Below are 25,358 nucleotides of genomic sequence, written 5' to 3' on the forward strand. Positions count from 1 at the left end.
TTTATGCACATAACTCCTTTGAAAATTACCCCCTTAGGGTGTATACAAAGGCATTATGTTATTCTCAGTTTTGTTCTCTATTTATTTCCAAATAGTTCCTAACTTTTCAGATTGCTTTTTTTGATTACTGCTGCACAATTTGCCAAAGATTTCAAGGTATTGTCCATAAGGACTCCAAGTTCTTTTTCCTGAGTGGTGACTCCTAACTCAGAAATCAACATTGTGTACCTTTAGTTGGGATTATTGTTGTTGCACCCATCGGTTGCAGAAGGCTGCAACCTCTCATGCTCACCTCTTTTTTGGCTACTTCATCGATTCTTGGAAGAATGGCGGTCTCCACCAGAGAACGCTGACCTCCCTGGCATCCCCAGAACGGCATGGGCGATGCCGACCACCATTTTGTACCTGGAGTTACTTAGCGCACGGATCATCTTTTATTCATGTCATGGGGGGAACCTCGGGGGCGTCCCCTCCACATGACGTCACCACCTCGCTGTACTTAAGCTGATTGAACCTGCACTTGGACAAGTTAGCAAGGAGTTCTTCTCATTGCTGAATCCACTTCTCCTTGGAGAAGTGGTTCCTGTGTTGGAGGGGAATGCTCTGAGTACCCGCTCCTCGGGGGCTGTTCCGCATCCCTAGGCTATCCGCTCCTCGGAGGGCCTTCCTGCCTATCTTCGGAACCAAGCCTTGTGAGTACCATTCAACTTCTCTCTGCCATGACTTGCTGGAATTCCCTGCTGTGTACCCCGTGCCTGGGGCCACTACCGCATTCTCTCCAGCAGGACTTGCTACCTCTATCCTGTGCTGCAGGTGCTGCTGCTACATCTGTGTTTGTCTGAGCTCTAGGACCTCAGATTTGTTCTACATCATCTACCTCGCCCAGTCATCCTCAGCTTACCCCACGCTGCGGGCCACTACCGGATTGTCTCATCTGAGGTATCCCCCTGGATTCACTCCACAGCTCCAGAACTCTACTCGGATTGTACTATCCGCTCCTCGGGTTCTGCACACAAACTGTTTTATTTCTGCATACCCCACTCCACGGGTTATGCTCTTTCTCTCCCATAATAAAGTCAACTCTACAGCTTATCCTAGCTACTGACCACATCTACCGATAGTAAGGCCCACAGGGCACCTCCCTGTGGGTGGCGACACCTCTCACCTTGGCCCAGGTTTCACTGCCATACCGAAACATAACAATTTTTCCTTACATCATGCATTACTTTGCACTTTTCCACATCAAATTGCATTTGCTATTTTAGATGTCCAGTCTCATAATTTGACAAGGTCCTTCTCCTGTTCCTCATAATCTGCTGCTCAAAACAATTTTGTGTCATCTACAAATGTAATCACCTCTCATTAATCCTTTCTCCAGATCATTAATAAATACACTAAATAGCACAGCTCCCAGTACAGACTTCTGGGGCCCTCCTTAATTACCTTTCTCCATTTGTAAAACTGACCATTTAGTCTTACACTCTGTTTCTTACTTTTTGTCCAGCTACGTATTCACAGCAGGACACTTTCTCCTGTCCCATGACTTCTCAGTTTCAAGATGAGGGTCTCATGAGGGAATTGTCCTTTGAAAATCCAAATGTCCTTTGAAAATCAACTTGCTCATCTTTATCTGCATGCTTATTTACCCCTTCAAAATATCTAGCAATCTGGTAAGGCAAGACTTCCCTTTGCCAAAATCATGTTGACTCTCCCCATTAAACACAAACATCAGGCTTCACCCGGAACACTCGTGAAGCCCTTTTTAAAAATTGGTGTCACATTGACCATCCTCCAGGCTTTTCATACCATGGCTGTTTTAAATGATAGGTTGCAAATCACTTGGAACAGATCTTCAACTTATGTTTGAGTTCCTTCAGAATTCCTGGGTGAATACCATCCAATCCCAGTGATTTGTTTTTCTTCAGTCTGTGAATCTGATTTGTTAGCTCCTTCAGTTTGCCATAATTTTAAAGTCTCTCATCATCCCTCCTTTCATTTTCTTCCATCCCTCTTTTCCTTCATCCATGCCTCCAGTTTATAATGCAATCCTACTATGCACATCTCTGCTTAAATTGAATTACAGCAGTAGAGACAGAAAGGGCAATTCAAGCTAGTGGTAGGGAAACAGAATCAGTGTAAAGACAAGAGCTATGATGGCCTACAGAAAGGAGAGAAAAAATGGGAAGTTTTATGGGGAAGAGAGCGAGAAAGAGAATCATGAGATCTGGTGGGAGGAGAGAGTTAAAGCAATGGTAGTAACAGCAGTAAAAGTCATCAGAGGTAGACAGTTTTTTTTTTAATTCTACAGCAATTGCCAGAACCACAGAATCACAGAAAACACAAGGCTTTAACTGTAGTAAACTCACTCTATCATTTAAAAAGGATGCTGCTTTTCTATGTATATGCAGATCTAAAATACAAAGAGAATAAATATGTAGAGAAGCACAAGCGAGACATTTTTCAAGTGAAGGGAAGCAATCAACTACTGAACATTTTTTTTTTCATTTTGGTGCATTTATTTCTTCATTTATAATTCTTTTTCAGCTTTGATAAATGTACTTCAGGTAATATATATTTCATAGGAGATTTTAAAGAAACTAGCTCAGATAGCTAATAAGAGCGATTTTTTTTTTTTTTTTTTTTTTACCAAGGTCATACACACAATTTATTGTGACACAATAATTTTCTTTTATCTTTTAGAAAGAATATAGAAAAGATTTGGAAGAAGGGATGAAAGGAAAAGGACTGACGTTGTTGGAAGATACACCAGATTTGATTCGAGTGAAAAATGCTGCACAGATATTAAGTGAGGTACATTATTGCGGCAAGGTTATTGATGACATAGAAAGTACATTTCTTGCAGGGTACTGTGCAGAGAATGTGCTAAACCTTTACATGCACCAGTAGAGCGTGGGGTAAAAGGTGTTCACACTATTTTTAAAAGCAGCACAAAAAGTCCCAAGTGCTTGAAAGCTGAGCTATTGTAATAATGATCATACCATTGTGATAGTATCATATATGTTTTACATTGCCACATTTTCCTCGAATAAATATAGTTATTTGGGTTAATTACCAGAAAGGCCCGAGTAAGAAGGTCAGAACTAGGGAAGGCACCATTCAGTACATCCCCTCCCAGTTGATGGTGCTGGGATGGCCATCCCCATGTGGTATTAAGCAGCTTCTCTCCCTGAGAGAGTGGGGCAGTGCAGTCTGATTTTGGACTGAAAGGAAGCAGAAGAGTTTAGCCGCGGTTGTTTTTGGACCTACCTTTGCAGTAGTTCAGGCACTCCAGCCTGTCGTCACTACTTGGCTGGTTGGGTTTTGCTTTCTGGGTTGTTTTTTGGGGATTTTTCCAGTTTTTAGTTGAAGAAAGCTCTTTGTGAGACCCCTGGTTTTTGGCCTGGAGAGAGATGACAGAGAAGTCTCTTTCTGGGGAGGGGCCAGATAGGGAAGACCCTCGGTGAGGGCAGAGATATGGTGATGACCCACTGCAAGTGACTTCCCAGTATTTGAGGAAAGACATTTTCAGTTGGAAGATCTGGGAGGAGGATTTTGCTGCTCCCTTCTTGCCCTGAAGGAGGAACATTGAGAGAGCTGTGGTGTTCCTGGTGGGATCCCTTTTCCAGCAAGCGATTCTGGAGAACTGTGAGTAAGACAAAATTAAGATATTCAGAGATCCCCCACTTAGAAGAGAGAATTTTGGACTCTGTGCACAGAATGAATTTTAATGGACAGATTTGTTTCTCTCCAAACAAAAATACCCCTGCCTACTTTGGAACCTCACTTGTCCGAACTCTGGAGGGTAAGGGTTTCCCTTGACCTGGTAGAGAACAACCCTTGCACAGATAAAGATGAGACCGAGAACTTGGAGGAGAGATTCCTCCCCTTTCAGTAAAAGAGAGTTGAGAGAGAGTGTTTGGAGTTGGTCTATTGGCCCCCAAGAACCCTGTGAGCCCCTGCACCCATGCAAACCTCAGGCAGGGGTTACACAGAGGTCAGTTATTCAGGAGCAGCCATGCAGAAGGACAGTCTATAACATGTAGAAATAAGTAAATATAACTTAATATGAATATTCAGCAGAGCGCTAATGGAGGCCCAAACCTGACAACAGCTGGGTGTTGGGATGCTCGCACCTGCTCCTGGGGATGCTATAGTTCCTAGTTCATATGGAACAAAAGAAAGCAGCAAGCTGCATTATTATAAACAAAAGTTAAGGGGACGAATCCATCTTGCAGGATATTAGTATAGAATGCTTCCATAACCATAGTTATCAAAATAATATCCCATAAACCATCAAGAGAAAATATAGCTTTTGTTGCTCATAGCTAGATGCTTGCATTACCCGTTCAAGCACTTGCGGGGCCGAGTTGACAATTATGCCCTACCTTATTGTGAAAGGTCTTTTTGTGTCAATGGACTCGTGCTAGTGTGTAAGGATTGATAGGAGAGTATGGGGCAGGGGTGTGGCCGTTTATTGCGGCAGTTGCTACCCCTGATTGAGCTGGATGTTCATTGGGATGCGGATACGGCACTGCTCTCTGCATTGGTGGAGGGGTGGAAGGGAATTGGGGCCGGAGGGTGCTGGAAGCCAATAGTGACGGGGGAGGGGAGAAAAAAGGAAGGGGGGGAAGATTTAAAAAAAAAAAAAATGGATAAACTGCGTAGCTTGCTGGGGCAGACTGGATGGGCCGTTTGGTCTTCTTCTGCCGTCATTTTCTATGTTTCTATGATGCTTGATTGCTGGTGGTAAATTTAATGTGAACTGGCCAATACTGATTTATTTATTTATTATTTAACAGGTTTTATATACCGAAATTCTGTAAGGAGTTACAAATCAGTTCGGTTTACATTGAACAGAAATGTAGTATGATGTAGCTATGATTCTTTCTGATTGAAAATGTGCCTATTGTTCAAATCAAAGTTATTTGACTTGCATAATTTCGGAGTTTGTTGCTATGACACTTCATTAATTAGAGTGCTATTATAGGAGGAATAAAGATCATATGACTTTCTTCAGTATTCATACATACTCAGGTCTGGTCCTGCTCTTTGAAAAGGTTGCGACTGTTTCTTTCTGCAAAGTTGTGTTTGTTAATGAAGCTTGATCCTTTCTATTGTTCTATATAAAAATTAAAGTGTCAGTGTGAAGCATACCTGACACTGTTCTTTTTTTTTATTGTTTGTGGGATCCTGAATTTGTGCTTTTAAAATGTGTTTTTATATTGAATTAAAGATTATATTACACAGTGTGTTTGCGCTGAGGATCACATATGACATCATTAAAACTTTACAGGAACTTTTCAACCTGTCCACACTGGGGCAAAGACCATGCGTACTTTTGCTTTGAAACTCGCATTAGATACAAGTACATGTGGTGAATTTCACCTGCTTTTTCTGCCACTAGAATTTTATTGGAAAAGTAGGCATGAAGATTAGAAAATGGAATCTGCATGTGCCCTTTTCCCTCCCCTAACTTAAGCACTCCCCCGGGAATGTTTCCTATCAATGTGACTAAAAGTACTCGCAAGTACCGCTTTGGACTCTGACGCCATTATGATCATCATTATAATATTTCAAGTTTCGAGCACTTGTTTGCCTTTTTTGGGGTATGAACCCATTTTTGCTCAATTCTTTTAATGAATGTTGGTATTTTGCATTGGGTTATTTTGGCCTCTCTGTTTTCTTTGATTAATCTAAATTTCTGCACACTATCTGAAATAATCTTCTCTATGTTTTCAAATGAATATTCTTTTCCACAGAAAGAATATAGAAGGGATATGGAAAGTGAAATAAAAGGGAAAGGAATGGAACTTAACTCAGACATTCCTGAAATCAAAAGAGCAAAGAAAGCATCAGAAATCATCAGTCAGGTCAGTTGAGAAAACATTTTTGAATGCTACATTCCCTTTTTACTTCTTGGCTTAAAGTACAACAAACTGCTAGATTTCTTTTTGAAAGTATTGACATGACACGACTATTTCTCAAATCCATTGTTTTTCCTTTTGATCTTGTTCCCAATTCTCATTTCTTTTTTTGGCCTAATACATGTTATTCTTCATCTTCACCACTGTTGTAATAAACAATATGCACTTTTTCTTGTAGCAGTGCCCAGAGACCACTCTTAAGCCATTATTCCTATTTTACGTACCTTCAAAGACTGCTGGGCTGTTATTCACTCAAGGGCAGATTTTCAGAGATGCACGAGTGTGTCCATGAGTGTGCAGTTCCCGGTGTGCGCACATGGATGTGGCGATTTTAAAACATGTGTGTGTCGCCGTGCGCATGTAATAAAATACAATTCCCGCGCACGCATGCGTGCCTGATTTATATATCGTGCATGCATGTGCGGTTGGGATGCAACTCGCATGTAAGGGGGGAGGGAGGATTTTAGTTTCAAACACTTGGTGACACAATCGGGCCTACACCAGTTCCCTCCCAGTTCGCTCCTATCCCCCTAGCTTACCTTCCTCTCTTTTCCCCTCCCTGACCCCTAAACCTATCCTAACTAACCTCTTTTTAAAATTTTCGAACTTACCTGCTCCTTCGAGCAGCAGTAAGTTCCGTGGGCCGGCTGGCTGCCGGTGCACGCTTCCCCGAGACAGGGCCTAATGGTCACTGTCCCGCCGCGCACCGCCCCCCCCAGGAGATACACACATGGCCAGGCCATTGCAAAAATGCGCTCAGCACACGCACAGCCCAACTACATGTGTACCTCCTGGTATTTGCAAGCACTGGGATATTAAAATTTGGCCTTCAGCGCAAAGTACGGGAGTTGCACCGATTCGTGATATGAGGAGCAGAATTTTACCTGCAAGGCTCAGAGGATCACCAAGACAATAAATTGTGTTCCAATAAAAAATATAGAAGCCAATATTCAAAAAAAGAAGAACAAATAACTTGCCCAGCTGAATGTCCCTGATTAAAGTTATCTGACTACCTACAGCTGGAAAACTGTAAGCCTAGCCATCTATCTTTTGAATATTGACGGTTAGGATTAAAGCTCTCCAGCCTTGTGTGACTGGATAACTTTAGATTAAAGCTAAGTTAAACAGCATACATTGTGTTAAAAAAAAAAAAAAAGCCTGGTCCCATTGCTCTGATCCCCTCCAACGGGGATAGGAAAATCAGACCTGCAGCCTGTGGTCCCCACCCCTCCAGGCTACCTATTAACATAAAGAAAAGTGTCTGCCTCAAAGCCCAAGAAGGCAGTCCAGCTCCCCTCCCCCTTGGTGACGCTAATATTACCATGGAAGGGGGTCCCGTCCCCCCAACTCCCCATCTCCCTCTGATCCCAGGAGTGCTTTTTGTCTCAGACACTCCAAAAGAGCACAGGTCATCGGGAAGCAATACAATTGGCATCAACGGTTGCCTGGATTGGCTTCAGGCAGCTACCAGCATCGCTGTCCAGGCAACCACTGATACTGCTGAGAGTGGAATACTTTCATAGTGACGCTGTAGCCCCCGGGGCGGATTCCAGGAAAATATCAGCCCAGGGGATTTTTCAAAACCGGCCCATGGAGTATCTGACGCCCTCATGCACTTTTCAGCAGCACATGTGTCAACAGCTCCCAAAAACATGCCAAGTCAACTCTGGAACCGAAGATAAAAGGAGGCCATGTGTGTATGTGTGTGAGTGACTGAGAGCATGTGTGTGTCTGAGAGCTTGCGTTTTTGTGCATGTGTGTCTGTGTGAGAGCCTATGTGTGTGTGTCTGTGTGAGAGCCTGTGTGCCTGTTAATATGTCTGTGTGAGAGCCTGTGTGTATGTTTGTGTGCCTGTGAGAGCCCATGTGTCATATATAGGCTCTCCCAGGTACACACACATAATGTATCTGAGAGGGAGACTGTGATTGTTAGAGAGAGGGAGTGTGTGAAAAATTGAATGTATTATGGTGCGAGTGTGTGAGAGAGAGGGAGTGTGTGAGAAAATGAATGTATTATGATGCGTGTGTATGAGAGGGAAGATAACATTTGGGCATCCCTATTCCCCCAATCCACAACAATCTCAGGGTGACTGGAAATCAGAAGATCACAGGTATGGAGAGCAGGAGATATTTGTAATCCTTATTAGTTTTAATTTGAATATTCTGCTCTTTCGAAATATTTAATCTTATGGGGAGGGAAGAATAGAACATTTTTTAATTATTGGATTTTTATTCATCAGATATTTTGAAATATTTTATTGGTGTTTGAGAAATGTTGTGTGTCCTAGTCATTAACTATTTGAAATATTTATTCTTGTTATGAATATAATTTTACTATTATGATTATTTTATATTTCTTGATTTTATTATTTAATGTTTTTATGAAGAATGGTAATTTTTCTGTTTTTCCATTGTTGCTCTGCATGTAGAGGCTGGCTTGTTGTGGGTTCCAGTTCAGTTTTTCTCAGCACATTTCTGTTTATACTTTCTGATCTCTTTATTCTGTATTTGGTGAGGGTCTGTCTGTGTTTTGCATATGTGATTGAGGTGAGATATTTTGTTGGCATGTAATTTCTGTGAAGGGATCTATAGCAGCCTGATTTCCTAATAAGAGTTGTATTGGTATTCTAGGGCCTGGTGTAATGTATGCAGTGTTGCCTTTTCAGAGCTAAGGTTGTTAGGGTTGTTTTGGTATGGGAGGTTTACTATAGTGTAATGGCAATTCTGTTTTTTCATGGCTTTCTGAGGGCCAAGCTCACACCCAATGCGCATTATAAAAAGTCTAATTCCATAGAAGTTCCAAGTGTCTTTTTTGCAGAGTTTTCTGGTTGGCACCACAAGAGTGCATGTAAATATAATATGCATGTTGTAAGTGATATTATTGCCTCAGCAGACTGTACTTTTGAATGTTCTTTTTCATGTAAAATTTATTATAAATGCATAATTTAATTGTGTGATTCTGTAAAGGGTGTGTGTGTGTGTGTGTGTGTGTGAGAGTAAGTGTAAGTGTAAGGCTGTAAGATTTGCCTAGGGAACCTAATACCCTTCCCTATCCATGGGTCCTGGGGGGAAGGGGGAGGGGCGTGTCAGTTTTTAAAAACATAAATTGCAGGACAGAGCTGGGCTTGTTTGATGGGTCCGGGGAGAGGCACTGAATGAATCGGGGGAGGGGCAGTAGAGTAATTTTTCGCACAGGGCAGCAAAAAACGCTAGCACCGGTCCTGGCTGAAGGGTATTTATACAACTTTCCTGAGGTATACAGGACTTGTAATGCAAACTTTTCTTTAGCATAGGATGTAATTGAGAGCTTTTTAAACCTGTCCTGTTGACCCCAGAGCTGGTTTGGTTTTCAGGATATTCAGAATGAATACACATAATGATGCAAATCTGCATATATTAAGTCTCCTGTGTATGCAAATTGTTTCCTGCCTAATATAATCCATAAATCTCTATTCAAAGCAGTGCCACTGCCTAACAATAGCGATATTATCTACATTATACTCATCCTTATAGCTAAAGTAAATAGACCCAAAGTAATTAGAAGACTCCAATTGCCTGGTACCACTAAGATGTGTTTTGAAGCAATAATGCTCATCATTTTTCCTTTCATTTTCTATCCTATTGAAAGTTTGAACGATATACAACTAGAATTGAAAAGTACTCAGTTCACCCCAATTCATATCTTAGAAACAGGTCATAAGTCATTCATCAAATTTGTCAAATAAAAATAATTAAATTATTGTGTTTGAATGTGAATTGGGATGAGTTGAGTACCCTGGCAAATTGGAGTCTTCTAATTATTTTGCTGCCTCTTTCATTTCGCTATTGTTAAACACTGCTTTAAATATAGATTCTTGGATTATATCACAATTGTACAGTGCCTAATATATGCATTTTTGTTAACAAAAATGGTAGTGATTTATTTTTGCATTGTTGAGGCCAAGAAGCCACCAAATTATTTGAATTGCCGTTGTTTATTTATATAAGGTGATGTTTGTCTAACAGATCAGCAAATGGTTATTATAAAAAATGGTACCTTGATTTGCCACAACCTTACCAGAAATAGCTAGAGATCTCATATAATTTGTGCAGTAGATTTAATTGGCTTCTAGAAGCAGAATATGCTCTGCCTACCAAACACAGGTCATTAAAAAATAAGATTTCATAGAATGAGATATTAATTCTCTTAAGTGGTATCTTGAGCAGCTGGATCCATATAAAACTATGGAGGTCATTTATCAAAGTGCTATATGGCATTTTCGCATGCGAAAAGCACCTTTAACACATGTGAAAACACCATAACGCATGGTGTGATGCAAATTAGGAAAAGGGGAGAAGTTTGGGGTGGGATTTCTGGCCAAGTGGGCTGGCTTTGCAAAGCCATATCACATGGCTTTAACGACACCTTTTTCATTTGTGTGATATGGCTTTATTGCTATTTGTGATGTTTTCACAAATAGTGTTTTAAGCTGCAGGGAGGGAGAGAGAGAGACTGAGACTAGCTATAAGGCCCTCATACTAGGTAGGTATTTATACCTCGAAATGAGGCCCACCTAGCTACTCGAGATGAGGTTTAGGTATTAGTGTAGGGGTTAGGGGCCACTTTGACATTCAGAGTGCGAAGTACGAACAGCACAGTGCACTCTTGTGAAGATTTGTTGACCTTCGGAGTGAGGAAACTCACAAAAAGATGAGATTTGTGCAATGTTCTCACTCTGAAGGTCATCAAATCTTCACTCTCTCTCTCTCTCTCTCTCAGTGGTTGTAGGTAGGAAATACAACAATTCTGGCACTTATCACAAAGTGTGAAAAAGTTATCGCAGTTTGTGCTAATACCTATGCAAAGCACACTTTGCAATAAACAGCCTATTACCATAAAACATGCCCCTTTTCCTATCACATGTGATATTTAGTGCATTTTGATAAATCCTGGCCTATGATTGATAAAGATCTTAGCCTTGCAAATGTATTTTTTTAATATATTTTTTTTATAATAGAAGGAATACAAGAAAGATTTGGAGACTGAAATTAAAGGGAAGGGAATGCAAGTGGGTATGGATATCCCAGATATACAACGTGCCAAGAGGGCTTCAGAAATTGCAAGCCAGGTTTGTAGTGAATGTTAACAGACTTCCAGTGAAACACTTGGCGTACAATGACACATCATAGCATATAGAAGAATGGCAGAATTAGTCCAAGTTTGAAACTTGTGAACAGTAAAGTCATTGCCAAGGCTTCAAAGCATGGTTTGGAACCTTGGCAATGATGTTACAGTCACAAGTTTCAAATCTGTGTTAATTCAGTCATTTTCCTTTAGACTCTGAAAGAATTAAAATACTGTAAGCCTTTCTTTTTTTTTTTATTAACGTAACCGTATGCCTTCCTTAGGCTCTTTTGATTTTAATTCTATAATAAACTGTTTAGAATTGAATTCTGTAATAAACTGTTTAGACTAATGCCTTCAATATACCCAGCTCTGTAATTCTCACAAAAGACCTAACTCTCTAAATTTAAGCAACGGGAGGTGTCATGATTTGCTCAAAGTGAAATGGTGAATGCCTGCATGTTCTTAGCTCTGTGAGGTATCCAGTACCTTATACTGTAGGCCTTTCTGTCAGCTCTGATGAGTGCTTGGAGCGTTTTAGTGTGCCAGTTGCTTTGAGTTGTCAGCAACTACACTGGGTCTATGAACATGCCATACGTCAAAGTATTTACTTCAAAGACACTGATTGCAGGTTATCAGACCAGCCACAGCACTTCCAGGGGACGCCACAAATTTGCCAACTGCTTAGGTATTCAACTCTGCTGCTGTCCCCAGATACTTGGGCTTTCTGTATTACCTATGGAATGCAGTCCAGTATTTTGTCATTTGAGCTGCTTTGACCAGCTGCCACTTATACAAGCAATAATCTTTTCTAATTTTTTACCTTATGTTCCCCTTTTATCCCAATTTTATAAAGCCTGCCATGACCCAGATGACAAGCCCAGGTAATATACATGCCCTCGCCGGCCTGTAGGGCTGGAGGGGAATCTCCACCAAGATCTACTCTCAGTATTGCTCCTTTGTTCAGTAGGGTCAGTACCGTAGCTGTAGTTGGTTTCCCTCATTTGCTCTGCTCTACAAAACATCCAATATCCTGCTAGCACTGACAGACAGACGTGAGATCCAGAGGCAAGGCTGACCCATTAATTCTATGTACAAATCTGCATCAACCCCAATCTGATAACTTTGGTTTTTCAGGACCAGAGAAAACCTGCTTAGCATGTTGCAAATGTAGAATGTATTCTTATCTGTCTACAAAAGCAATATTAAATCATCCTGCATTATTTGCAATTTACAAAACTCCGCGGATAGCTGCAAATAAGCGGGTTCTTTTATCTACGGACTTTGTGCCAGTTATTGACGGGAAAGCACGGTGCGCGCATTCCCTTGGAAAAATGCCCTGGGAAAAAGTGCCCACAGATGCTTTTTTTCACTGAAAAACAATGCAAACATTACACACACTATTGCCTCCCTTGACTTAACCCTGCCTCTGAGGCCACCTGCTTCTAGCCTTGGGTAAAGACCGGGCTTTGTTGATCCCCACGCATACTGTTACCCGTTTTATATAGGATGCACAGCTTTCAGACTGGGTAAAAATGGCTTTTGAAAATTGCTTTCACTATGTCAAAGTAAGTTTAAACAATTTAAACAATTTAAACCAGTTTTGATTGAAAATTGGATATTCCAAATGTTTTTCACAAATTCCATTTTGCTGGAATTTGGAAGGTCAGATCTATCTGCCATGGACAGCATTATATCCGTAAACTCTGGAGGAATAATAAAATTTGGTTTTCTTTAACTTTAGACAAATAGGTTAATTTCCCAAAGGCTAGAAGGCACATTTTATAGAACTGGATCACTGAATTATAAGTAAAAAAAAAAAAGTCTCAAAATATCATTATCAATTTGAATAATTGTTATCTTTCTTAGAAGGAATACAAGAAAGACTTGGAGACTCAAATTAAAGGGAAGGGAATGCAAGTAGGCACGGACATCCCAGATATACAACGTGCCAAGAGGGCTTCAGAGATTGCAAGTCAAGTAAGTACTACTTGCGCCTGACTTTCAACAGAAGAAAATACAATATCCAATCTATATAAATAAAAATATAAATGTTCATTTGTTCAAAATCTTATATCTCCGAAAGTTCTTCACCGATTGCTTTCAAATTTTCACACAACGTTGCATTCGATTTCGCGCGTGTATTTATATACCTATATTATATAGATGTCACATCTGGGACAGGTAAAAACATTTTTGGGGGGAAAACCAGTGCCATCTGTTGGACGTAAAAGCAACACACGCTATCTCTGACTGACAGACCGCAAATGCGCAGTAGAGAGCAGCTCTACCGCTCATGTGCGGACCATAGAGCTCTGCACTACGTGCTGGGTGTCACGGAGGGGAGGAGAAAAGGGCAGACGAGTCGCCACTCCGAGAAACGGCTCAGCCCGTTTCTCTGCTGCTGGGGAAGGGGGGAGGGAGTAGGGACTGCCGGACACTTACACACAGGAGGAAGAAAGGGTAAAAGAGTCACCGAGCCAGTCCGTCCACTGCCGGGGAAGGGCGGAGAGAGTAGGGACTGCCGGACAGTTACACACAGGAGGGGGAGGAAAGGGTAAAAGAGTCGCCGAGCCAGTCCGTCCACCGCCGGGGAAGGGGGGAGGGAGTAGGGACGGCCGGAGCAGAGCTAATGCGCATTGTGAAATTAAACCTGACTGAGCCACGGCAACGTGTGGCCTGGTACAGCTAGTTCTCAATAAAACGTTTTCCCACGTCTGTGTTGACATTAGATCCACAAAGTTAGTAGTAGTACTTTAGAAGTGCCTCTACTGTATTAGGGATGTGAATCATATTTCTGACGTTTGAAAATATCGTACGATATTTTCAAAGTCGTCAGAAATCAGGGGCTCCCCGAAACCGATAGGAAAACCCCAAGAAATTGTTCGTGGGGTTCTCTTATCGTTTTGGGGGAGGGCGGGAAAAACGGCACACAAAAATAACCCCTAAACCCACCCTGACCCTTTAAAACTAATCCCTTGGCTTCTCCCACCCTCCCGACCCCACCAAAAACATTTTACAGGTACCTGGTGGTCCAGTGGAGGTCCCGGTGCCATCTTTAAAAATGGCGCGGGCCATCCAGTGCTCCCTCCATGTGACAGGGGCCGGCCAATGGCACGGATACCCTGTCACATTGTAAGGGCAAAGGGCCATCGGTGCCATTTTTATTAGTGGCAGCCGATGGTCCGAGAGCGGGAGATCGCTCTTGGGACCCCCACTGGACCACCAGGTACCTGTAAAAGGTTTTTTGGGGGTAGGGGAAGCTAAGGGATTAGTTTTAAATGGTCGGGGTGGGTTTTTTGTTTATCGGCTTGGGCGCAGCCGATAAAAAAAAACCTTATCGGGCCTGACGAAAAAAAAATCACGATGTGAATCAGATCCGGAATTGGAACCGATTCACATCTCTATACTGTATATCGCAGGGATGCAGAGCTGGTTTTGGAGAGAAAAGATGAAAAGCTGGAACCACGAGGGTACTGAAACAGGAGCCTATAGCGCATAATTATTAATCTATTTAACAATACATGGCGGTTGTAGGGAGCAGTTCTCCGAAGTTTTTACTCAGGTAAGCGCTTGTTTACCTGTGGAAAACATGGTTTGAATACTGCCCCACCTGTATGACAGTGTTTATTTTTTACCTGCAAGGCTTCGAGGTGGGGGTTGGGGCAGGCACTGCAAAATGCAATTTCCTCCTGAATTCCCAGCAAGTTCTTTGCCTTGCTTACTTTGCAGATGCAAAACACTATACATGGGTCCGCGAGTACCTGCGCTTCCCACTGTCCCCATACCCCACGTTTTCAAAGAAAAACTCTGTGGAAGTTCCCCCCTTGTAGATTTGCTTGCCAGCCCAGGGGCAGTCTGAAATTTACCCCCTAAGAATTTAAAAGAGTTGACATACACCATAGGAGATATGCCAGAATTCATTCCGGATCAATTCACCCTCTCTTTGACTATTTCTGGATTCCCGATGGTTCGTATCTGGCAGCTGTTATAGAAAGGACGTTCAGGATATTCAAAATGATATTTGCGGCCTGCAGGAGGAAAAGCCACCAATAACCATCGGTTCATGCCTTCTGGGCTACCCAGAAACTTGCTCACAAAGGTGTTATTTGCCACTGCACTTCTGTGGCTTTTTAAAAAAATCTCCCAGTGCCCCCCGGGCTCAAATCTGTTTACTCCTGCCTAGCGTTGGAAAATCTCCAAAGGACCCTTGCTGCCAGCACGTTGCTCCCATTATGGTCTATCAGAAATATTTGACAGTTTCATTTTTCTTTCTGCTCCTGGCACAAATAAAGAATAAATAGTAAACAAGTTGTGCTGTTATACTAATGTGACGAGTCCTTCAGCTATGTAAAGTTCACAGGTCGCACTGCCCCATGACTTGTGCCTGTGCGAGCCCGTTGCTATGCTGCCTTTCATGGTGGTGATGTGCTGCAGTACCAGAAAGGATTTTATTTCCTGCACATATCCACAAAGTGACTTTTAAACCCAAACTTCTCCTAAACTTTCAAATGAAAACTTTGAAATCATCAAATATCACTGACTTCATATTAATCTCTAATTGGGGGAGAAGTAGAGTTTTAAAATTCAAAGCGGTTTTTGAGGAACGGGAGCACAAAAGTGTCAGAAGTGTTTATGTCGAATCATTCTCTTTTTTTATTGTTACTTTATTTCAAATCAGACTTCACTGTGCTGATTGTTCTGAAATATTGTACATTGACAGGATTTTTAATTGCCAAACCGCATTGAAATGGCTTGTTCTTAGTGCGAATCAATTTGTGGAAACCACAATTAAAAGTATACATAAATGCAATGGTGTGTGCGTAACCCAATTAATGTACATTTTGTAGTGGAACTGCAAATTGTATTTTTTTACAGAAAGAATACAGAAAAGACCTGGAAACTGAAATTAAAGGGAAAGGAATGCAAGTGGGTATGGATATCCCAGATATGCAGCGCGCCAAGAAAGCTTCTGAAATTTCGAGTCAGGTTAGTTCAGAATGTGGATGTGCGAAACCCCATTTAATAGCTGCCCAAAACGTGGCCACATTGCATACATTAAATACAGTTGTGTAACACTAGTGGGGGCAATTTTCAAGCTGCCTGGCTTGCTGCAAAGTCCATGGGTTCTTTTTACCCCCTGTCTTTGCACCAGGTTTTGAAGGAAAAGTACATCTGCACTTTTACTTTGAAAGTTGCCATGGCAAAAGTACCTGCAGAGTTTTGCCCCTCCTTTTTCTGACCAAAGGTGCAAGATAGTTGTGAAAATCCAGAGTTTTGTGTGCAGCTTTCAGCTCCAACCTAATCCCGACCCCCTTCCCCAGGAATGCCTCCATTACAAAGTGGGTACAAGGGGCGGATTGGACTATCGGGAGATCGGGCATCCCCCGGTGGGCCGGTCGCTCCAGTCCGTGAGCGGCCGTGATGGAGCCGCGCTCGGCAGACCACGTGATGTGTCCTGGGCCGGCCTGGGCGGCGAATCCCCGGGTCAGTCTTCCTCGGGAATCCACCGCTGGGTACAAGTGTGCACCTCCTGGAGCTACACTCGCACTTTTATCCTATACAGGGCGGGCAGTTTCCTGACCGATTTCTGCAGGAGAAGGGCTTTTTACCTGTTGAAATCCCTTTGAATATTACACTCACTGGAGGTAATTCTTACCTTTGCATGCGTAATGGTAGCATATATTGTATTAATTTTCAAAAGCCCACTTATGCACATAAAGTGTATCTGCACGCACGAAACCCAGTTTCAAGTGTGTAAATCCTTTTTGAAAATTACCTCCATTATGTATAGTGAGGAACACGTTTCTTGTGAAATGATTGCGGACAGATTATAGCTTTGCGATTGTATCAAAACACATTATGACACCTTGCACGTTTATTCAAAGGATGCATGAGGAGCTTGGCGTGTCACATTGCCATGCTTGGTCCTTAACCTGCCCCTCACCCCCAGTCTTTGTTCCTTGTTTGATCCCCAATCTCCTCTTCCCCCCCCCCCCCCCCCATCATCTTTCAGGATAGGCAAGGAGGGAGAAGAGGTCAAACAGGGCCTTGGCAGATAAGAGTAGCAGGTTTGCCTGCTGTTGAAGACAATAGAAGATGGAGAGGAAGGAAGAAGACCAGAAGAAGCTGTGGCCATAAGAGGTGCCGCTCCGGCCCTGGCTTCATTTTTTCCTTTGTGCTGTTTTGCTGGCCCCCCTCCCTCCATCTTCCATTTCTGGGGGTGGTGGGAGTTATTTTGTACCCTCCAGTGGGACTGATGAATGTCTCTGGGTGTGGAAATCTGCAGTAGTTGAAGTGGATATATTATAGATGCTGTGTACCTTCTCTGTAATTAAGAGATTGATGCTAAGACTTTGTATTAGATTTTAAATAAAACCGCAGCCTTGTTTTTCCACTTCATTTTGTGGAATCTTAGAGTTTAAATGTGCATGTCTTGACTTGATAATTACATGGGACTAGTGGGCATGGCATTGGGTGGGTGGATATGAGAGAGGGGTTCTGGTTGTTGCACATGCAGCTGCTGGTGTTATGTTATTAAGCACATTGCTTTTTATTCTGTTGTAAGTTGTAAATGGACACTGCATTTATATAAGTGCAGCTTGGAAACTTGTAGAAGTCATTTTAAGACTGGCCACATAAGTGTAAAGTCTGCGGAAACTTTCTACCTGTGGATTTTGCACGCATTTTCAAAGCGATAGCATCCGTATAGTTACACGTTGAAAATTAACTAAGAGAAAGTATTTGTACATATTTGCCCCTGCTAATTTCTACCACTAGCTTTCTTGGCAAAGCTTCGCGCGGACATTTTGAAAATTCAAAAGCATGTGCATAGTTCCATACCATGCCTCAACCCTGCCCCCTAGGAACGCCTCCCTGTACTGTTGGCAGTGGATCTATGAGCATACGTTTACCAACACCTTGACAATTTTCTGAATTCCAATTTCTTTGTGTAAAGAATCGTTTAACTCTTGGCAATGCCTTCTAAAAATTACCCTCGTAGAGGGCAATTTACAGAAACCATTGAGCTGGTCAATACTGATTTAGCTGGCTAAAATGTCTTTTGAAAATTTCTCACCCTTAATCTGGATAAAAGTACACACGGGGTTGCACAGTTACATATAGGTAGCATTAAGGTTGATGTTACTAGCTAGGCTTTGTGTCCTTCTTTTACTATTACCATCACTTCTGTTCTTATAACCTACAGCAGGTCTTTATAGTCAGGGGTATCGTGAGGCTTTGTGCCTCCCTGTGCAGAGTGGCGATGCCCAGGGTTGGTGGGGGGGGAATCCCCCTCCAATGGCACAGGCAGGGGTGTCCTCATCTGATGACGCAGCCACCAGCACTCCTCCTAGGGTTGCACAGAAGCGACTGCAGAGGAGCTGAGATCTGCCACTGCTGTAATGACTGTAGCGGCAGGGGTGGCAGGCATGGTGCCCTGTGCAGCTGCCCGTCTGACCCACCTTTTCTGACTGCCCTGAAAACAGTTCTTGAGAGGACACATAACAGTTCAGAAATGCTGTTTATTATGGGAGTAGTTTTCAAAACGATTGAGGAACGTAAAACTGGGCTTTTGAAAACTGCTTTTATGTGTGTAACTCCTTTGAAATTTCACTCTTTTAAATGTAAAAGATTTCTTAAACTGAGTGTTCTGCATGACCCAGTCATATGCAGGCTACATTTTTTTTTAAAAAGTGTTAAAGTATTATATTATCTTGTGGGTTTTTTCCAGAAAAAATACAAAGATGAAGCCGGGAAGATGCTTTCTACCTTTTCTGTTGTAGCAGATACCCCAGAAATTAAGAGAGTTAAAACTACTCAGAAAAACATCAGTACCGTAAGTATCTCTTGAGTAAAATAGTTTTGTAATTGTCACTAGCTCTCATTTACTTGTTCAAAAGGTGGAACATTAGAGTGGGAACATTTCATTTGGATCCATTCATTAGTCACATGTCCGCCTAGATGGATTAATTTAATCGTATTAGTGGTGTACAAAAACTTTTAAATAAAATAAATACATAAATAAATGTCCATCAGTCTGTATCATTTCCTTGGCATATACCTGATATATAATTCTTGCAGAAAATCACTCAATCTACCGTGCATGATGCTAACATTTTTATGTTTTACAACAAATGGAATGTAGGAAAAAATGTATAAAGGGGGAGTGATGTCTGTCTGTAGGTACAATAATTCTTCAAAAAAGGATGGAAATTTACCAGATTTGGTATGCAGGAAGAAAATGTGAATACAAATCAGAAATATGTATCAGTATTTTCAGAGAACTGACCCTCCCAAGCAATTCCCATTGCTTTCTATAGAAAAATGTTAGAAATTGTTTGAACTGTTAGGGGCCAATGTAGTAAGACCCACGGTGAAATCATTGCTAGTAGTTTGGGCAGATTTTTTTTAGCGTGTGCTGCAAAAGCATGCACCTTCATGGTATATAATAATTCGGACAGCATGCAAATGAAGTATGTGCAGAAAATTTGGGCAAAACAAATATCCATACACATATGCGTGCTACAACGCGCGCTGAAGAACCTGTGAAATAAACCGCGCATAAACTGGCATTAATATGCTGACCCGTAATTGATTCTCAGTTGAAAGCCTTTAGGACAGTAGTGAGTTAGTAGTCCGGGAGTGAGACTGAAGGTGGGTAGAGCAATGTCTAATCCCTTCGTAATCTGTCACCAACATGTGGAAGCTATAATGGTAGATACCGGTGAGCGGGGGAAATGCAGCAAAGATTTGGAAGGGGCTACAAAAGCATTCAGCATTTCTGACGTGCCAGTTCCCTCTCCAACTTTTCTTCTGGCTTCTGCCTCTTAATTTTTCAACCTCCAGACAGGTACTTCCACTTAACCCCTGCCCTGACTCAGACGCTAAAAAAACCTGCTTAAAAAAAACCCCACACTAATACCAGTGCGGCTCTCTGCATTGCCCATGAATAGTTAATTGCCTCCTTTGCATGGTATTAGCATGGACTTTTGCTAAACCAGCTGCGGCCTTTTCAGTGGGTTTGTGCGTGCATTTTTTCCATGCTAACTGTGTGTATACATGCTTAAGATTTAGTGGGGAAAAACGAATGTAATACCACGTGCACAAACCTTCAGCAGATCTACCACAGCTTAATTCATCTGCCCCTTATAATGCTAACCAGTGCTCCATTCCAAATAACTTTCCCCTTCACCCTTCAAGCACTTTACCACATAGCAACGCATCTAAAAAGAGATGAGCCAGGGGATATAACTGAAGCAACTGGCAAAGGATGGCACAAAAGGCATTCTCAAAATACACAGACCTCCCCACACACATGCACACTAGGAATGTGCTTCGTTTTTTTTCTGCCGAGTCGGGCTACGGGTCGGGCATTGCTCCTACCATGTGACAGGGGCCGACCAATGGCACCGGTAGCCCCTGTCACATGGTAAGGGCAAAGAGCCCACTGGCTCCATTTTGTTTACTGGCAGCCGATGGCCCGAGAGCAGGAGATGGCTCCCAGGACCCCCGCTGGACCACCAGGGGCTTTAGGCAACATTTTGGGGAGTCGGGAGGGTGGGGGTTGTAATTAACTAAATTTGAAGGATTAAGGTGTTTTTTTTTTTTTAAATAAATGTGCCCCTCCCCCCAGCGCTAACCGAACAATGAATTTTCCCTGAAGTTCGGGGAAAATCCGTCTCGGGATTTGGGTCTTCCAACCCATGCCGAATTGGACTATTTCTTTGAAATTTTCCAATTCGGCAAAAATGATTGCACATCCCTAATGCACACACATACACACAAGCACTTTTCTCACTGACATACCTCCAGACATCCCCCCCCCCCGACATACAGCTGATCCCCACATCCAACCACCCACCACATACATTCCCTTCCAACACAGCCCTTCCCACAAACACACCTACATCCCTTCCTCATATCACCTTCTCTATTTACTATACCCACATTTCTCCACATACTCACCTACACCCACACCCTGTCCCCAGATACCCTCACACATACCCAAACACATAGACCCTGCTTTGAAATATATTCCAGTTGTCTCCTGGTTTCGATGAAAGGATGAATTATTTTGAGTGCATAAGGTTCTGTTCTGTTATACCCACTGAGCCCTTAAATTTTAATAGTTTGGATATTTTGGATCTGTGTCTTGAAGAAATGTGGACTTGTTTGATATCAGCTGACATGCCAACTATTAGAAGACTTTTAGTTTTATACTTTAGATTAATTAGAGTTGGAGGGCTGTATTTTTGATAGGTTTTACTCTAATGCAGTTTTGCATTATCTTACGTAAACAATCCAGTAAATTAATTGACTGCACATAAAAGTGGATTCTAAAAATATGTTTTAAAATGTCCGCTTTGCTTAATTTTAAGTTTAGTGATCATGTAGACATAAGGGTCAACAAGCAAACTGTAGGTGATACCTTTTATCATTGGAGTAACTGTATACTTCTGTGACTCACTTGCAAGAGCTATGTTCCCTTCGTCAGTTCAGTGAGGAAACAGCACAGTTCCCCTTGATTTAAATTGCACAGTCAGCTAGGCTTTAGGCTGTCTGCTTATGCTTTTATAGCATAGTAAAAAAGGGGGAAGGGGGAGGCGTGATGACAGAGGAGACAGTGACAGTAAAGCTTGACAGTTGAAAGGGCCTGTATCTGATAATGGGTTAGAAAGTCACCAATGTCCTTGTTAAGGTCTTTTGTGTTCGTTTCAAAGCATTACATCATTTCAGTATCAAAATGTTTGCATCCTTGTATACTCTTAAAATTTCCTTTCCTGCCCTGATTGTGCAGTCATTAAGGGCATGATCTACCTTTGAGAAACATTCTGCTGCTGATGGGTCACTCTGTTCTTCCCTGTGTATTAGTTTATGTCTCAAAAGGTTTATCCTTACGTTTTATCTGTTTCTCTGATCCCTTTTCACATTTTGTGCATTGGATCATAGGGATGTGAATCGTTTTTCAACGATTAAAATTATCGTCCGATAATGTTTATATCGTCTTAAATCGTTATAGAACACGATACAATAGAAATTCTAACGATTTATCGTTAAAAATCGTTAAATCGTGTTAGTGCGCACTAAATCGAGTTAGTGCGCACTAACTCCCCGTTAGTGCGCACTAACTCGATTTAGTGCGCACTAACTGAAAATGATACAAATAAACACTTTCCAGGTCACTGAAGGTCAGTTAGGAATGAATATGTGTTCCTATTGGCTGGCTGCCCTCTTATCTATTGATGTTACCAAGGTTACCACTGAGGTGATGGTTGGGGGGATGGGAAATGGAACTGGAAACTAACGAACACCAACAGAAAATGAAACAAAGTGTTCACACTTCCCAGGTCAGTAAAGGTCACGTAGGAATGAATATGTATGTATGTATTCCTATTGGCTGGCTGTGCTCTTATCTATTGATGTTACCAATATGGTTGGGGGGATGTGAAATGGAAACAGTTGGAAGCTTGACAAAAAAAGTAATGTAATGATCAGCACTCACGTGACTAGAACTTGTTTGTTTATTATTTTTGTTAGCAGGCACCTGAAATGCTAGTGCATGTTGAATTTGCCAATCACTGTGCATTTTAGAAAGGTGGTCCTGGCTGGAACTGTACACAGTTCAAATATATGTAATTGATTGTTGGTAAGTGTATTTTTTAAGTAGCCACACTGGCACCAGTATGTTTACTTTTCCTCCTACTTAACTCACTAGCTCAGCTTTGTAAGAAGGGCTTCTCTGCTTGTGTGTTGTTTTTGTTTGGTGTGAGGAGAGCAGAAACATCAGATCTTTATTCAATCTACTACAGTCATCTCTTACAGTGCCCTATCCCTATTAATACCAGGAGTGTTGTGATCTTCCTGCACACAGTGCCCTAACCCTGATACCAGTCTGAGACAGCTCCCTCCCTGCATTACTAGTGAGAGGCTGACTTCACAGACAGGGGGGAGCTGCCTGACCCTCACTCCTGACTTCCCCCATGTCCCAGCTAGTGAATGGTGTGTGGGTGAGGGGGGGGGGGGGAGGATGGTGAAGTCTGAGACAGCTCCCTCCCTGAATTACTAGTGAGAGGCTGGCTTCACAGACAGGGGGGAGCTGCCTGACCCTCACTCCTGACTTCCCCCATGTCCCAGCTAGTGAATGGTGTGTGGGTGAGGGGGGGGGGGAGGATGGTGAAGTCTGAGACAGCTCCCTCCCTGCATTACTAGTGAGAGGCTGGCTTCACAGACAGGGGGGAGCTGCCTGACCCTCACTCCTGACTTCCCCCATGTCCCAGCTAGTGAATGGTGTGTGGGTGAGGGGGGGGGGAGGATGGTGAAGTCTGAGACAGCTCCCTCCCTGCATTACTAGTGAGAGGCTGGCTTCACAGACAGGGGGGAGCTGCCTGACCCTCACTCCTGACTTCCCCCATGTCCCAGCTAGTGAATGGCGTGTGGGTGAGGGGGGGGGGAGAGGATGGTGAAGTCTGAGACAGCTCCCTCCCTGCATTACTAGTGAGAGGCTGGCTTCACAGACAGGGGGAGCTGCCTGACCCTCACTCCTGACTTCCCCCATGTCCCAGCTAGTGAATGGTGTGTGGGTGGGGGGGGGGGGGGGGGTGGATGGTGAAGTCTGAGACAGCTCCCTCCCTGCATTACTAGTGAGAGGCTGGCTTCACAGACAGGGGGGGAGCTGCCTGACCCTCACTCCTGACTTCCCCCATGTCCCAGCTAGTGAATGGTGTGTGGGTGAGGGGGGGGGGAGGATGGTGAAGTCTGAGACAGCTCCCTCCCTGCATTACTAGTGAGAGGCTGGCTTCACAGACAGGGGGGAGCTGCCTGACCCTCACTCCTGACTTCCCCCATGTCCCAGCTAGTGAATGGTGTGTGGGTGAGGGGGGGGGGGGGGGAGGATGGTGAAGTCTGAGACAGCTCCCTCCCTGTATTACTAGTGAGAGGCTGGCTTCACAGACAGGGGGGAGCTGCCTGACCCTCACTCCTGACTTCCCCCATGTCCCAGCTAGTGAATGGTGTGTGGGTGAGGGGGGGGGGGAGGATGGTGAAGTCTGAGACAGCTCCCTCCCTGCATTACTAGTGAGAGGCTGGCTTCACAGACAGGGGGGAGCTGCCTGTCCCTCACTCCTGACTTCCCCATGTCCCAGCTAGTGAATGGTGTGTGGGTGAGGGGGGGGGGGTGGATGGTGAAGTCTGAGACAGCTCCCTCCCTGCATTACTAGTGAGAGGCTGGCTTCACAGACAGGGGGGAGCTGCCTGACCCTCACTCCTGACTTCCCCCATGTCCCAGCTAGTGAATGGTGTGTGGGTAAGGGGGGGGGGGGGGGATGGTGAAGTCTGAGACAGCTCCCTCCCTGCATTACTAGTGAGAGGCTGGCTTCACAGACAGGGGGGAGCTGCCTGACCCTCACTCCTCCGGGGTATTGTGATCTTCCTGCACACAGTGCCCTATCCCTTATACCAGGGGTGTTGTGATCTTCCTGCATGCAGTGCCCTATCCCTATTAATACCAGGAGTGTTGTGATCTTCCTGCACGCAGTGCCCTATCCCTGATATCGGGATGTGTGCAAGAAGATCACAACACCCCCGGTATCAGGAATAGGGCACTGTGTGCAGGAAGATCACAACACCCCCAGTATCAGGAATAGGGCACTGTGTGCAGGAAGATCACAACACCCCTGGTATTAGGGATAGGGCACTGTGTGCAGGAAGATCACAACACTCCTGGTATTAATAGGGATAGGGCACTGTGTGCAGGAAGATCACAATACCCCTGGTATCAGGGTTAGGGCACAAGTTCTAGTCACATTGACTGATCACATTACTTGTTTTGTCAAGCTACCAACTGTTTCCATTTCCATCCCCCATATACTGTCAGTAGGAAACTTGGTAACATGAATAAATAAGAGGGCAGCCAATAGGAATACATATTCATTCCTAAACTGACCTTAACTGACCTGAAAAGTGTCAAATTGTATCATTTTCAGTTAGTGCGCACTAACTCCCGTTAGTGCGCACTAACTCGAGTTAGTGCGCACTAATCGGAAAAAACGATTTTTAACGATTTTTTAACTAAAAAATCGTGCCTAAGACGATTTTCTTGCCCTGCCACACGATTTCTATCGTTAAGACGATATGGAAAACGATTCACATCCCTATTGGATCACGTTTACTACGTTCAGAGAGGGACAATGCTTTTTTTTTCTAGGAAAAAAAGGAGCCACTACTCAAATACAGGGCTGTCCTTAGAAGGAAAAGTCCAAGTGAGGCAACTGCCCAAGATCTCGGGGCCCACAACAGCCCCATCCCAGCAACCATCAACAGAGCCTATGAAGA

The 25,358-nt window shown here is 43.2% G+C and overlaps 1 protein-coding gene across 5 annotated transcripts in view; it reads left to right on the forward strand.

The window, feature by feature from the left end:
• Positions 1-25,358, forward strand: part of NEBL (nebulette) — a 673,305-nt gene that overhangs the window by 540,138 nt on the left and 107,809 nt on the right. For 4 of the 5 annotated variants that reach the window (XM_029588726.1, XM_029588729.1, XM_029588727.1 and 1 more), the window contains 6 exons: positions 2,701-2,811; positions 5,760-5,870; positions 10,921-11,031; positions 12,897-13,007; positions 15,906-16,016; positions 18,760-18,864. The exons of the other annotated variant lie outside the window; for it this stretch is intronic. In XM_029588726.1, the coding sequence (XP_029444586.1) occupies positions 2,701-2,811; positions 5,760-5,870; positions 10,921-11,031; positions 12,897-13,007; positions 15,906-16,016; positions 18,760-18,864 (660 nt within the window). The remainder of the gene's footprint in view (positions 1-2,700; positions 2,812-5,759; positions 5,871-10,920; positions 11,032-12,896; positions 13,008-15,905; positions 16,017-18,759; positions 18,865-25,358) is intronic. 5 annotated transcript variants of the gene reach the window in all.

Source organism: Rhinatrema bivittatum, chromosome 2, assembly GCF_901001135.1.
Source record: "Rhinatrema bivittatum chromosome 2, aRhiBiv1.1, whole genome shotgun sequence".
NCBI lineage: Eukaryota > Metazoa > Chordata > Amphibia > Gymnophiona > Rhinatrematidae > Rhinatrema > Rhinatrema bivittatum.